General features: G+C 45.0%; 3 protein-coding genes across 13 annotated transcripts in view; 1 reads left to right on the top strand and 2 right to left on the bottom strand.

Moving 5' to 3' along the window:
- Positions 1-498: 498 nt before the first annotated feature.
- On the bottom strand, positions 499-9,386 carry LOC118309374 (transcription initiation factor TFIID subunit 4-like). Of its 8 annotated transcripts, none has more exons than XR_007030849.1 (16): positions 8,151-9,386; positions 7,561-7,748; positions 7,324-7,437; positions 7,000-7,080; positions 6,711-6,833; positions 6,473-6,562; positions 6,139-6,351; positions 5,841-5,973; positions 5,652-5,754; positions 5,185-5,354; positions 4,941-5,071; positions 4,627-4,752; positions 4,273-4,330; positions 4,077-4,177; positions 3,752-3,808; positions 3,584-3,668 (listed from the first exon to the last, which is right to left on the bottom strand). XR_007030849.1 is itself a non-coding variant. In XM_047332690.1 (15 exons), exons 1-15 carry the CDS (start codon positions 8,911-8,913, stop codon positions 1,640-1,642), a joined length of 2,559 nt encoding a protein of 852 aa, XP_047188646.1. In that variant the 5' UTR covers positions 8,914-9,384; the 3' UTR covers positions 499-1,639. The 8 variants fall into 8 exon arrangements, 4 of the variants coding, with proteins under 4 accessions (XP_047188646.1, XP_035487312.2, XP_047188647.1 ...); XR_007030848.1 differs by having other exon boundaries at positions 4,085-4,177; XR_007030850.1 differs by having other exon boundaries at positions 4,085-4,177; positions 4,273-4,327.
- Positions 9,387-9,499: 113 nt separating this feature from the next.
- The window catches only part of LOC118309377 (protein LSM14 homolog B-like), an 18,105-nt gene continuing 12,677 nt past the window's right edge, over positions 9,500-14,927 (top strand). Inside the window, exons 1-10 of one of the 4 annotated variants that reach the window (XM_035631431.2) lie at positions 9,756-10,759; positions 10,925-11,088; positions 11,228-11,360; positions 11,464-11,655; positions 11,738-11,815; positions 12,039-12,179; positions 12,291-12,429; positions 12,531-12,666; positions 13,455-13,512; positions 14,350-14,426. In XM_035631431.2, the coding sequence (XP_035487324.1) occupies positions 10,633-10,759; positions 10,925-11,088; positions 11,228-11,360; positions 11,464-11,655; positions 11,738-11,815; positions 12,039-12,179; positions 12,291-12,429; positions 12,531-12,666; positions 13,455-13,463 (1,119 nt within the window). In that variant the 5' untranslated portion in view covers positions 9,756-10,632 and the 3' untranslated portion in view covers positions 13,464-13,512; positions 14,350-14,426. Of the gene's footprint in view, positions 9,591-9,755; positions 10,760-10,924; positions 11,089-11,227; positions 11,361-11,463; positions 11,656-11,737; positions 11,816-12,038; positions 12,180-12,290; positions 12,430-12,530; positions 13,164-13,454; positions 13,513-14,349; positions 14,427-14,927 lie in introns of those variants that run through there. The other 3 variants (XM_035631433.2, XM_035631432.2, XM_035631429.2) reach the window with 3 other exon arrangements.
- Positions 13,238-14,927, bottom strand: part of cdh27 (cadherin 27) — an 8,053-nt gene continuing 6,363 nt past the window's right edge. Inside the window, exons 12-17 of the mRNA XM_035631420.2 lie at positions 14,734-14,858; positions 14,542-14,646; positions 14,286-14,378; positions 14,133-14,180; positions 13,691-13,771; positions 13,238-13,566 (exon numbers count right to left, since the gene is read on the bottom strand). Of these exons, the coding sequence (XP_035487313.1) occupies positions 13,360-13,566; positions 13,691-13,771; positions 14,133-14,180; positions 14,286-14,378; positions 14,542-14,646; positions 14,734-14,858 (659 nt within the window). The 3' untranslated portion in view covers positions 13,238-13,359. The remainder of the gene's footprint in view (positions 13,567-13,690; positions 13,772-14,132; positions 14,181-14,285; positions 14,379-14,541; positions 14,647-14,733; positions 14,859-14,927) is intronic.

The following is a 14,927-nucleotide window of genomic DNA, read 5'->3' as shown; positions in this document are numbered from 1 at the left end:
ATCATTTCCAGCCCGTGGTCGTGGTGAACGTCAGCAGCTGATGTGGCAGCTGTTGCCAGGGCAGCGTGTGCTGGGCTGATGACGGAGACCGACTTGAACAAGACAGCCCAACAAAGAGGAGCACAGGTTGGTAGCAGACTGAGTGCGGGCGTGTTTTCATTTTGGGCTGAGAGCTGTGTGCTGTGCTCATGGAAGCTGTGCTCACTACGACGCCTGCACAACCCCAGGGGAGACGCACAGTGTACGGTGCATGTGCTTGTGTGTGTGTGTGTGTGTGTGTCTGGCCCTGCAGATGTCAGACGATTATGTGGAATTATCTGTGAACAGGTCGAGTAAGAAGGAATTAAAGGCATTTAGCTCTTTTGAGGACAAAGCCTCACAGCCACATCATGCACACACACACACACACACACACATCCAGATGTTCTAACGCTGCAATGCTGCCCCCTAGTGCAATGCCATAAAAGTTGAAATCTCCTGTCGACAGCAAACCACAAGTTACTGTAAAACCATTCTTTTTATTTAATCTCTCTTCACGCTTTATGGGTATATTCTCAATTCTATACAAAACCGTGTGTAAAACTTTAGGTGTAACATTTACAAATATACAGGAAGAAACTCAATTTCTTATGTACTAAAAAATCTCAAAGCGGGCTGTCCAGTAGCACACAAAAATATTAGTAGGTAAGGAAATGATTGAAGGATACTGTCAGTCCCTATTAAAAGAGTAAAAATGTGTCTTGGTGGGCAGCTATAAAAATAGGAATCGGTTTCAGGTAGACGTATGTTTGGTTTAGCAGTACAGGTGAGAAACTTTCTGAAACTTAAGTTTTAGAAATTTTAAATAGGTCAAATAAATTTTTAAGATCAATTCAATAGATGCTTTTTTTTCTTTTGAAGAGCAGACTTCTCTTTACGCACTGAAATCTACACACACAGACACACAAAAATGTGTTGTGAATTTAATCTTCATGAATCCACTGAGGTGTCACATGAAATTAAAAAAAATAACTAAACATTCATTTAAGGTTGTGTTAAGTGAATGAATATGCTGGGGGGGGGGGTCTAGTGAAGTACGGGAGATGACAGAGAAAGAGCGAACTACTGCTTCATGAAATTCAGCAGGGTTAACTGTTATATGGCTTATTAATGGTTAGGAAGGCAACTCAGTAGGTTATACAGTCAGAAGCTGAAACTGATTCAGTTGGCAAAAAAACTAAATCATTACTGATAGAATTAGTCGGTGGCGGAATAAAACTAAATGATTTGTCCGTACTGCACATACAAATAATCAGAAAATAAACTATACTGTGTTGCAAGTGCATATTTGTCATTTGTTCATACAAAAACCCTTTTTTTGAAAATAAGTTGAACAGGGTAAATAAAGGGGCATCAGTAGTCCACGACTCTGAAATCAAATGGGCGTTAGTTGAGGAGAGAGGTAGAGAGGCCATCGCCACTGTTGTATGTCAGGTTATCCGGAAAAACCTGGAAAGTTGCTGCTCTTCTCTTCATTATACACAAGAGTCTCCTACACTCTGTCTGTGGTGGGATCGGCTGGTCTCTCCACACACTTCATTTCCCCCCCGCCTCACCTACCCTCCTCCTGCTCCTTCTCATCTCCTCTCTGACATCAAGCCTATTTGAGAAAGCCCTTGTAGAGGAAATGAGGGCGACTGGTAAACCTCTCCTCCTCCAAACAGAAGAGCAGGTCCCTGAGATTGACGCGTGTGATGCGCTGCCGTGTGGGTCTGGAGCCCGACAGTGGGCCTGTTCCTGATCCCTGCAGGGTGAGAGAGAGACACAGTGTAAAAATAACCATTTGAGCAACTTATGCCAACTTATGCCTGCATGTATCTTTACCCACATAAATTTGACCTGTTTTACATTTAAATGAATAGTGTTGACCCATAAGTAGCAGAGGAGTGGATTAGTGTGTTTGATTTCATCAGGCTGCTTCAGATTCCTCCCACTGTCCATTAGGTCAGTGATTCCCAACCAGGGCTACTTGTACGCTGTGGGGTCAGGGAAGGGGTGGGGGGAGTCGGGGAGTCGGGGGTAACCTTACTTCTGCAGTTGCCGGGAGATTTCAGGAAAAGATTGTGGAATAGCTTAACTAATAGGAAATGAATGAAATGTTATGATTTGATTTAAAAATGGATCAACATTTCAACATGAATCAGCTCTAACATCTGACCACTACATGTTGCAATAAAAAGGATGGAAGCCAGTACACAAACCAGCAGAGAGGTCGAGTAGATGGCTTTGGATAAATCATTTAAAAAAAAAGATACCTAAAGAAATGGATAAATAATTGTAATAGCTGCAAGTTGTGGATTAATGAATGTCATGTATTTGAGTGTTTCTGAAATTGTTATTAAAACTGAGGAAACCCTGCAGCCATCACTGTGTTGCTAAAAAAATACACAACTCATCATCTTGTGTACAGTGTTACACTGGTGTGTGTTTGTTTGATCTCAACACCACTCGTTCACTGTAACTGTAGCAATTTGCACGGAGTCAAGTTCAGCTGTGTTCCTTTTTTTTCAAGGAACAATATAAATAAGTCTACATGTGGAAAAAAATAGCACAAAAGCAGCGCTACTGTCACCGGGGGAAACGTGGATGTGCGGAAAAAAACTACATTACAATTATAATAACCTTTGTGACGATGGGTAAATAAAATTGCAGATATAACACATTGTTTTCTCCCTTCCAGTCAGGGACACTTACAACAACACGGGGTCATTTATCGCAGCAAATGGCTACAAATGTATTTTACAGAACAGGCTCTCGCAGTAATTGCTTCAGTGGGGAGCGAACGAAACACTAAATGGAGCACAATCTCAACGCGTGTGAAAAATGAAAAACAGGGAAAGGTGGACTGTGGCCACGGGGAACAAGAATCTAGAGGTCTGGTGGTGAAAAGAAAAATCAATGAAGTCAAGCGGAAACGGTGATGAGAAAGAAGGTAGAACCGAACATAACCAGCAGCTGCAGCGCGCCGAGAAAAGCTTTGTCACATTATGAAGTCCGCCGCGTCGCGCTGATTCAATGTGACCGGTGGACATGCTTAAATGTGATTTGTGATTACAAGAGTCAGCTGAGTCCAGTGCTCTGCCCGAACTAATGAGAGGCTTCATTACTTTTTCTTTTCTGGGAACACAGATGACTGACAGCGGCCTTTTGTCGGTGCAGAGTGAGCTGTCAGGGACATGCTGTCAACGCTAACACTCGCTATTTCTATTACCAATGTATTATACAAAAAAAAAAAAAGCTTCTCAAACGTAACCTGCTGAAATTATTCTTACTGTTGTAAATTTGGTGACTATCGTTGAAATGTGAGTCATAAGTGGCCGGCCATTCTTTCCCTGTCCAGCTTATGCTAATTAGGAAATGTAAAGAGGCGTTCTCTACATAGAGACGATGGCAAAGCTTGTGAGGTAAGGAAAGTATCACATGTACATGACCTAACAGGAGTGAGAGTCGATGACCGTCCCAGGATAAACGGCTCTTTTTGGGGAATGTGCTGTCATTTGTGTTACCTCAGCTGCAGCAGAGGAGGATGGAGAGTCCAGATTTTTCCTCTTCTTTCTGGGGCCGATGGCTGCCAGTGCCGTCAGGTTGGCCTCCCTCTGTCTCATTTGAGCCAGCTCCTGCTGCTGCATCTGGACCACGCACACATGCCAACATGGACTTAAAGCACACACCGCTTAAACATGAGGAAGCAGCGACGAGCCTCTCGTCTCACCTCTTTTGCCTTCTGTTTAAGACGCAGCTGCTCGGGGTCCTCTTGCCGTGCTCGAGACTGCAGGGCCAAACACAACACACGTTAATAACTGATGCTGAAGAAGTCTGAAGTAACCTGAATATTCCCCCATCTATCAAAGTTGTTAGGCTTCACATTGTCTAAATAAAAATGTATTCTTGTATAACTTGTTTTGCAGTGCCAACATGATTTATCACTTTATTCCTAATGTCACAGAGTTACTGGAATTAAATCTGCAATTATAAATCAATCCCCAGTGCTCTCGGATTTGTCACATCCTACATTTGTTAAAATTAGTTTGAGTTACGTCCTAACTTGGATCCTGAGGCTGAGTCAAAGTCAATCGCAGACGACCATTTGTCAAACTTTATCCTCTGGAGAAGAGAAGCGCTGCAGGACACTAACACACTAAATGGAAGCCAAACAAATCAGCTTTCATTACACACTTGCTATTATTAACTAGAATCTCAGTAGAATGCACAACTAGATTGTCTAGTCCTTACTGTAGCAATATAAAAGAAAAAAAAGGTTGAACGTAGTAGAGAATCGACGACGGGTCTGCTGTTTGATACACATCAAGGCAAAACATGTGTTAAAGATTGCATGAGCTTTTGTTCCAATCTCCCGAAGAATCTTGTATCGATCTACAAAAAAAAGGTATTTATTAGAAGAGATCAATACATATCAATGTCTATTTAAAGACTATTTACTTACGCTCTATTTTAGACCAGGTGTCCTAATCCACAGATTCTGACTAACTCCTCACCACAAAGCTGCAACATCACTTTCTACCAGAATGGTGTCACTTTTTGCCCGTGGATGGATAATTCTGATGTTTGGCGCTCGTGACCCAGTACCTTAGCTGCCTTCAGGAGGATCTCCCTCTCCTGCTCCTCCTTTCTTTGTTTCTCCAACAGGTCCAGCTGCTCAAAGAACTTGAGCTGAGCGCGAACATCACTGCCCTGCTCGTTGTTGTCATCCTCCTGCCAACGGACGACGATGGAAACATTACTGCATACATCTGGACGCAACACACTGCAAGACGCAGCTGTCATTTGCATTTTGTAAGTATCACCAGTATTATTATTTTTTCTCTGCAAGAATCTGGTTAATGCTAAATCTAAACCAAGTTGGGGAAAGGTTGTATTATGTGTGCAGCTGTAAAACAAACCTTTAAGTTGACATTTTTCTGCTGGGCCACTTGGGAAACTTTTTCTAGCAGGTTCTGGAGTCGATGCTGTGTTGCATGGGAGACATAGTTCACCACCTCGGCACCCAGGTCTGTCACACCATAACTCCTACCTTGTAAAAAAACCCACTACACATCAGTGTTTTTGGAAATGGATGAATGGCTGTATGGCTGAATGGATTGACGTTGTACAGTCAATAATATTGTTAATGTTTAAGTGTCTCACCTATCTCCAGCATTCTCCTTTGCAACATGGCGCAGGAAAGGAAAGCCTCGTCCTTACAGGAATGTGTCACGGCTCCCACAAGTCCCGAGTTGGTTGCTAGGATGTTGGCGTTTTCCTCCGATAGGTTCACTCCAGCCATGGAGGCAACATCGTTGATGTCGTCATCGTCCCTGTTAAACATAAAAGCGGGAAGGCAAACCCAGTCAGTAGACTGACGATGAGGAGTCCACAAAGACACTTTGAAAGACAAAATTTATGTGGTATGGAAACCTGGAGAGTATAATGTGTTTATTTGATATTATTTATTCAATTTCTATTACTGTTTATGTGACAGCATAATAACAGTTTTGAAGCTTTGGCATGTTGATGGGAAAAGTTTGCAGGGATAATTAGAAAAAGCACTTTTAAACCATAATTTTAATGTATATAACAAAACTAATTCTGAATTCTGTGATAATTATTCTTACTTGAATGTGCCGCCCGCCTCTTTCAGCTTGTTCCTCTGAGCCGGAGTCAATGCTGCAGCAGAGACTTGTCTAGACACTGGTAACAACTCTGGCCTCACAGGAACTGGAGACGTAAAAACCAAAATAAATACTCTCGGTCATCCAAAGAGAGACAGACAGAGAGAGGTGATTTGAAATTCCCATCCTCACCTGGTTGGAGCTCTTTGTGCTGGACCTGCTGCTGTCCCAGCATGATGCGGCCAGGGGCCTGATTCCTGAGAGTCACCATGGGGGTCGACGGTACGGTCACCTGAGGTCTAAGCATTGCTCTCTGCTGCTGAAGCTGAACGACAAAAGTTTGAAATGATTATGTCGTTAATATTGCTGTGATCTGTATACTTGATCTTTTACTGCACAATTTCAGGAGGAGATGGATGATTTTGTTTGTGTTATATTTGATATAAATACAACTTGAGCTGACATCAGAGATACAGAACAGTCAGTTTACCAGTGAGGGAGTCTGCCCTGGCTTGCTGACGCCTGGCTGGAGCTGCGGTCTGCTGATTGGGGCAGTGAGACGGGGGGTGGGGTTGCCCAGTACCACCGTGGTGGGGGTCGGTGAGATGGAGGAGACTCTTTGTGAGCCCGGCTTTGGGAGTTGACTCTGCTGGATGAAGGCGGCTGAGTCTGGAGTGAGCTGCCTCAAGGCTGGGAGGCTTCTCTACACAAGACAAGCAGGTGGATAGACATTAGAGAAATGCACTTTAAAAAAAAAATAATACTGCTGATATCCAATGGAAGGTACATAACTGATCATTAGAGCAGAACTGCAGCTTTCTCACCTTGAGGAAAGGTACAAGGTAAGGTTGGGGTTGGGAGTTGAGCTCTTTGTACAATCTGCTGGTGAATTCCTCAGCTTCCACTTTGCCCTCCTAGTTCAACACAAACAGAAACACGACTGGATGAGAGCCTTAATTGTGTCTCTTGGTTGAAGGTTTGTCAGGAAGGACTTTTTTCAGATTCTTTCATCTGTACTTCTTTTCATCTGAGGTTTTTGTTCTGTATGTACAGGTCACTCACCAGCAGCTCCTTGACCAGCTCTCTCACTGTGGCTGCAGTCTCTGTTGATTGGCTCACAGTGGATGCCAGCTTTATCAATGTCGACAGGAAGTTCTTACATTTCTTCACATTCTCCATTGTCTCCTGCCAGATACAAAACACGTTGTGAATAACCACGGTATGAATTGCAGCAGGCTTTGCCTTCTTCTTGATCCCAGATATAATGTAAGCGACATAAACTGGACAGTAACTGTAACAGTACGTGCAGACACCCAGCCCTACTGGATCACTTGGACATGGCACAACTCACTTTTACTGAGGTGACTGTGGTCCCAGCTGTATGGCTGCCGGTCCTAGGGGTCATTCCTGGTACTGCAGCCCCAACTGACCTCTGAGGACAGAGATATCACAATCACAGTCAATGTTATTTCCATAGACTTTATATGTTTATTTCAGCATTTGAAAGCTTTTAAAACCCAATAGTTGAGTCATTAATGGAGAATGCGGGTTTCATAGCCTTTTGAAAGATGCTCAAAGTACATCAAACAAACTTTTAGTTCCCAACAGGAATAGGGAGTGCTTCTCCTGCTGTGTGTGTGTGGGGGGGGCTGGGGGGGTAAATGAACGGGGTTACCTGAAGAATAGGAGGTCTGTGAAGAGTGGTGGTGGCAGCAAGTGACGTTGGAGCCGGACAGCCCTGTCGGATGATGGTGCTGGGAGCCACTTGTCTGCTGATGTTTCCAGGAGACTGAGAGGAAGGAAGGAATCTACTGTTTACATCTAAATGTATCTAGAAATGGCTGTATCATTTATACAACAGCACTATTTTCCATATCCTTACGCAAGAGCTATAACTGATATTATACTCAACAGGTGGTTCCCTCAGTGAAGTCGTTTTTGCAGATGTAAGACTGTACGATCTTACCGGGCCAGGGGGCACGTTTGTCGGTGTTGCGGTCCGAGGTGCCGTGCCTCCCTGCGCCTGGGCCTGCATCTGGGCCAGAGCCTGCTGAGGAATCACCAGCAGCTGACCACTCTCACTGCGTACAAGCACCATCCCTGAGCCAAGTCAGAGAAAATAGATTAGAAAACTTCCACATATCTCTATGACCAGACACAACTCAGATATCATTATACTATCACCTGCAACCGAAAAAAAGTACAAGCAGTGTCAAAGGCTATGTGCTTAAATGAAACAACCTCATCTGAACCACAGTGTGGACAGAGTACACATGTTCATGTTGTTAATCTCACAAACCACCACTAATCGCAATAGATCAGCGGTTTCAATAGAGACACACACTTGCAATATGTTTTAATATTGAATGAACAAGTCTTCACAAGATGGCGATCATGTGCTGTTTATTTTCAAGATCGTGGTTTGAAGAAAAAAAATCCAAAAGACAAGGAAAGACCAATTCTTTTGATCAGTGAAGAGTTGAAGTAAATGCCTTCACTCACCGGGGGGCAGCTGGATGTTGTGTATGCCGGGGGGTCGTGCGCTGGTGGGTGGGAGCCACGGAACCAACATCTGAGGCGTCGGCGCTCGGATCCCAACCGGACCGACAGCAGCCGGAGCCGGAGCCCGGGGAGCGCCGACGGAGGCCGGGGTGACAGCCGGCTGCGGTGCAGACTGACTGATGGTTGCGGGAGGCTCCGCTTTGATGGTGTGCAACCGCGCGCTGACGGACAGCGAGGTGGGCGGCTGGGCGTCGTTCACAAGCGGAGTGTGCGCGCCGACACCTGACTGCGCCGCAACATTGTTCCCATTCAAAGTGGCGCCCGACCCCGCGGCTTGCGCGGGCGGCCTGGCGAGCGTCACGGTGGCCCCGGTGGCCCCGGTGGCCCCTGTGGCCGGGCTCACGGGCAGAGCCTGGACGACAACACTCTGCGAGTTCACGAGGGGCGTCTGAATGACACTGTTTGACGCGGCGGGCACGATCGCACCGTACAGCCCTTTGGACAACACTGGTCCACCGTGGACAGCTGCAGGAGACACGGCGGGAGCGCCGCCGCCAGTGCCACTTGTCACCGACCCCCCGTGAGGGGCAGCGCTTCCTGAATTGTGACAGTTCATAGTTTGGCTCCCATTGAAAGTCTGCGACGAGTATGAGCCTACTCTCCCCTGGTGATTGGGGAGAGAAGTCGCACCGCCAACCTCAACAAGTGTTTTGCCAGGGCCGCGTCCCGTGGTGGAGTCCGTGCCGGCTGCCGATGCTTCCATAGTTGGACCATGGGGACTTCGCTATGATGAGACCCCCCCCCCACCACCACCACCACCACCCGTACTTCAACTTGTTTAGTGGGAGCACAAACAATCTCGGGTGTGATGGGACAAGACTCTGGCACATCTACTGACCCCCCTGTCAGCTCCGGCGTTGCTTTACGCGTGTTCTCTTTTCGAGACGGAGAGGAAAACAACGTTAAAGTAGTTACAGCGTACCTGCTTTAGCAGCCGTCATGACCAAATAACAGCTGGACATTAGCTCGCGCTACCCCCTTGTCCCGGAACTATAGCAGTGTCATTACCGGCTGCTCCGTGCCTACCCCCGTGGTTGTTGTGACACGGGACCGAGAGTTTTGACACTACAGACCGGACAGGGTGACAAACTGCCGCTTTATTCACCTCTATGTGTAAAAGTAGCTTTTCCAGCGGGCCTGCGCGAACCGCCATCTTCACGCTCCTGCGAGCTTGTGAGACCCGAGATACTTACCGACTGACGCGCGCGTGCGCACTACCGCAGAACGCCTCCCTGCGGGGAGCTCGGCGAGCTGTGATTGGCCGCTCCACATTGTAAAAGGCGGTACCAATGGCTTCAGCTGTCATTCCCGGTGCCGCGCGAGGTGGAACGACATCGCACCGGAGGCGAAGTGTTTCCGTCGAGTGTAATGCTGTCGCCGGTGTGTTCCCGCTGTCCCGTTAACGATTCCGACTCGGTACCGAGCCGAGCGACTTTTGGTGGAGAAAAAACGTGATTTGCAACGAGCCAACAGTCTGGATTGCAGAGTTTAGTCACTCTCGGCGAGCCGTGCAAAATGGCTGCACTGTTTTGGCCAGCAAGAGAAGTTGCTGTTGTTAAAGGGGCGTCCCTTCTGAGAGAGGAAACACTGTGCTGTCAGCCGGTCATGGGATTCACCGTGGTTCAACTCCTCCCTTTGTAGACTAATGCAAAACGTAATGCACAATGTTAAGACAGCAACGGTGACTTACTTTCGTAAACTTGACATGAAATGACTGCAGGTGATGTAGGCTATTTAAATTACAAATGTACCGTCCACAGGCTGTTAGGAGGGGATGGCACAAGCAATAGATGCTCTATGGACCGCACACATACAGGCTTTCAATACACCAATGGTAGCGAAAGAATATATATATATATATATATATATATATATATATTGCTAGTTGCTTATTTTTTCTTTTTGATTTACAAATTATAAACAACAACAAAAAAACATTGTGATCTACTGGTTTACATTTATTCGACATATTCAACCACATATAGTTGTATGCAAAAACTGGGCAACTCCATAATGTTATTGATTTATTTTAAATGAAAATAAGTTGCTTAATACAATCCCTGCCGCAAATGGACATTGACAAGGAGACTTCCCTCAAAGGCAAGTGCACTGTTACATTCTACATCAACTTCCACAATAAACAAATAGTAATATTTTTAGTAGCAGCTATAAGTCTTGATGTTCCTGAACTGGGAACTTCAGACCACCCTTTTCCTGCAGACTGTGAGGTTTGTTTTATTCGCCTGTCGCGGTGTACGCCGTCGGGCTAAAGAAACGAACCCTACCGTAACGCGCACGTGAGCCAGCGGCGTCACTGCCAATCTTATAAAGCGCACAGGTGTCGGCTGACTGCTGATGAGTCGAGGGTCACCGTGCGCCACGCTCACCGCGCGATTCGAAGACGTTCCTCACGGCCAACATCATGAGCACCGGGTCGGGAACTCCTTACATCGGCAGTAAAATAAGTTTGATATCCAAGGCTCAGATTCGTTATGAAGGAATCTTGTCCTCTGTCGACACAGACCGGTCCACGGTCGCTTTAGCCAAAGGTAGGTTGAAAAAGTCAACTCTGTAAGCTGTGGGCCACGTGGTTTTTCCGTTTTTCTTCTTTCTCTTACTCACTCCCTCCAAACAATTTCTTTCTTTATTAAATGATGAATTAAAAAAAGCTGAAGAGTAACCACAATGTCTCCTTTTGTTTGTCTTCATATCAGTCAAATCCTATGGGACAGAGGACCGACACACCAACAGACCAGTGCCACCAAAAGATGAAATTTATGAATATATAATTTTCCGAGGCAGTGACATCAAGGATATCACCGTGTCCGAGCCACCAAAATCTCACCATGGACTGCCTCGTGACCCCGCCATTGTGCAGGTGTGTGGCTCGGGGAGATTTTGTCTGAACTTTTCAAACTAATTTCCACTTTGTAGATGTATTTGTCATTGATACAATAATGATTTTTACAACTAATTAAACTAGTTTCTGTCCTTTTTGTATTTTTTTCTGATTTCAGTCTTCCGTTGGCAACTCCTCTGCAGCGTATCATCACCCCCGGTGGAGTCCGTACAGGGACATGATGCCCACCTACAACCAGCTGGCCGCAAGTTCTCTGCTCAACCAGCAGTACAACGCAGCGCTGGGCCTGGGTACAGTTGTCAAGATCGTGGACATCAGACTTCTCGGTGACAATATATCTAGTCTCTCCAGTTGATCATGCACCCAACACTTTTGCTCCTTTGCTCTCTGCAGTACCAGGACTTCATGGCGTCCCAGCCAGAAGAGCCCCCATGGTCGAGCAGGCCGTTCAGACCATGCCGCTGGCCGGCGCCGCCCAGAAAAGGGGAAAGGCCTCGACCCCGCCTCAGAGCAGGCAGCCCGCACGTCCTACCCAGCAGTCTGGCAGAGCTGGTTCCCAGCTTCAGAAGGAGAATGTACCCACCAGTAAGCGAACTTAACGGTGACACTTTTTTTACTCCAACTGAAATAAGAAACGCCGTAAAATGATTGATTTATTCATGTTTAGGTCGGGCACCAGCTCAGCCAACTGCAGCCAAGGTTCAAAGCCAAGGTACTGAGAACCAGAAGCAGAGGCAAAAACCAGGTAGCAAAATAGGGAAATGCACATTATAATTTCTTACAGACAGATAGGCAATATTTGTTTTTGATAAACCCAGAAGTGCTGCAAAATTAAGTCAAAATAAAAGGAATATTGCTCATTGGTCTGCAAGAAAATTACAAAGTAAATTTCCGAGACAGGATTAACTTTGCACTATATGGTTACTAAATCAGGTTTACATTAGTGTTTGTATTGTCCGCGTTTGCAGGCAGTCGCAGGTCCAGGAATCGAAGCAGAGGCCAACTTATTGTGAAAAACTCAAAGGCCACAACTCTGCAGTTTGACTCCGATTTTGATTTTGAAACTGCGAACGCTCAGTTCAAAGATGACCTTACAAAGGAGGATATAGGTATGTTTATTTTAGAATTTACCACTCATGTGGGTACAATATACAACTTTTTGGTGTGTATAAATGTATATGCATCTTTTATTCACAAGTTTTTTTTGTGAATTGCTGCAGTTGAAAAGGTGGATTCTGCAGAGGTCCCAGACATTCAGGGTATGGACAATGAGGAGGAGGCAGAGGAAACTCCTACTGACAAATACTATGACAAAGCCAAATGCTTCTTTGACAACATCTCCTCAGACCTTAAGCCCAGGTGATGATGTAATCTTTACAATTTTCTGACCTTACCTAAGGAGTTTGGTATGCGCTGCAATATTTGCAATTTTTTAAATACATTTGTTTTGGGGTCCTCAGGCGAACCACGTGGGCAGAGGAGAAGAAGTTGAACATGGAAACATTTGGAGTTCCCGGCCGCTTCCTGAGAGGCAGAGGATTCAGAGGCCGAGGGCACCGAGGGCAGAGTACCACTGAGCAGCGACCCCTCCCAAAAGTTGGTAGTGGGAGGGTGTGAAGGCTTTTCCTTGACTTTTTGTTAACATTTTCTGTAAATAATGAATATTGTAGTTTTCTACTAATTTAAAAAAAAAGTACCTCCCTTTTGAAGCACTTAAAGCAAAACATTTTTTTTCCTCATTATCCCAAATGTACTTTTGGACCCTTATATGAAACGGGAGAGCAATTTATTTTTTAATCCAGCAGCTGTGCACTAAAAGCAAATGTAGTTTGTTTGGAAGCATGCAATGTGGAATTTGTCATTTGAACAGGCCAGCAGGCATGCTTTTTTTTTTTTCTCGCTAAATGTCTTGAATCTATTAAATGTCAACTTGACAATCCAAACGTAACTCAGATTGGTCATGTAGGACCTTCTGAAAGCTGAATGGACCGACAGCTGTGCCTTATTTTTTTTTTTTCTTTCTTTCCCCCTCTACTTGTAAAATGAAAACTGGAGAAACATAACAGTTGCTATTAAATAACATGATTAACAGACTGGCTTTTCCTTTTGTACTGTAAATTCTCATTTAGAAAAGAAACCATTTAATATACTGAACCCAAAGACTTTTTGAACAAATGTCCATTTACCCTCAAACTTAAAAAGAATCTCACCCTGTATAGTTTACGAAGTATCTGGTTTGTTTCCCTTGCTCACTGAACAAATGTCCCCCACTGGCTAAATTGCGTGTGTTCAGTTTTGTGTCTGTGGTGGTTTGCAAATGGAAGCCAGTTTGGTGAACCTGGGGCCCAAGTCTTCAATTGTTTTCTCATATGATTCATCACCAGGAATGCTGATGTTATCCAGATCTGAGAGGTTGTCGGCGTCGCCCTCGTCTCCGTACAGGTGAGGCTGATAGTCCAGCAGGTCGTCCCCAGTCTCCTGCAGAGTGCTGAGCCCCTGCAAATATAGGAAGGAGAAAAAAAAGTGCTTTACTGTGACATGCTCACACATGCAATTCAGTAGATAAGTTGCAGCACTTGCCTTTAAACTATAAAATATTTTTTTTATTTGCGATACCAACCCGGTGAATCAGGGTGAGGAGAGTCTCATCCAATGTGTAGCTTGAGTTCCTTCTCTTGTGGAAATTCATTGTGCCCATGTCCTTAAGGCATTATACATAGTGAGGTCAATATTACAGGGAAAATCCCACAATGAGCAAGCACTTGGCGACTGAGGATGGGAAAAAAACACATTTTAACAGGAAATCTCTGGCAGGACCGGACTCAGTTCCGGGTGGAACATCTGCCTCGACCGGTTGGGGTGAGGAGAAAAATGGGGGAGGGAGGAGAGGGAGAAGTTGTACAACTGCTGTTTTAATCTCTGCCAGACTGATACTTATAATTACGGAAATAATACTGACACAAATGCAATGATATTATTATTAATAATAATAATAATAATGACTGGAAAAAGTTTATCCAGCAATCTGGTCTTAAGTATTGAAGCACAAACTGTCACACTACCTGGTGGGTTTGGTGGTGGCCATTGGCTGTAACAGAATTCCAGGTTGTCTAAGATTGAAGGAAAGTGTGATTGACAAAGGGGAGAGAAAAAATATGTAAAATATTTGAATATACAGTTGTGACTTTAATTGGTGTTCAGTGATGCATATTTACTTGATTATAGTTGTTTGTGAGTAGGTGGGATTGATGTCCTCTTCTGTAATCTGCTTTTGACCAGCGTCGGTCCTCGAGGGATTGATTCATACCCTGTTCAACAGAATGACCAGAGCACCGGTGATGAATGGTTCAGTTAAGGTAAGCAGTCTTACATTTCAACAATCAAAGTTTTCACCAAAAACTTTCAACTACAAATTTTGCAGTTTAATCAGTTGGGGGGGGGGATGTCCATATAAATAACCTTAACACTCACTTTAGTTGAAACATTCGTGCGTCGTATCCCACTGTGCTCACTTTGCCATTTAGATGGATCTTGGTACTTCTCATCAGTGATCGCAGCTGGAATACCGTCAAACACCTGAGGGGGAAAAAAAACTTAGAAGTTACTAATACTTGTATGTAAACATGTCACTGGATTGGTTGCTACAGTTTTGCGAGCAGTGACCTCGCAGTCTGTGCCGGGGTTCTCCGTGTTCGACTCGAGGAGGGTCTGTCCAGATGAATGTCCCGTCGTCTCTAAAGCGACAAAGTCTTTTTTGCAGGAGCAGGTGACTGCCATCAGCAGCAGAACTGTCAGTGGGACGCAGATAGCAAAGTTCCAACACGTTTGAACACTACAGTTTGTAACAAGAATTGTAC

This window comes from Scophthalmus maximus, chromosome 6, assembly GCF_022379125.1.
Source record: "Scophthalmus maximus strain ysfricsl-2021 chromosome 6, ASM2237912v1, whole genome shotgun sequence".
Classification (NCBI taxonomy): domain Eukaryota; kingdom Metazoa; phylum Chordata; class Actinopteri; order Pleuronectiformes; family Scophthalmidae; genus Scophthalmus; species Scophthalmus maximus.
Note: the sequence above shows the minus strand (reverse complement) of the source record. Positions and strands in the feature narration are given on the sequence as shown.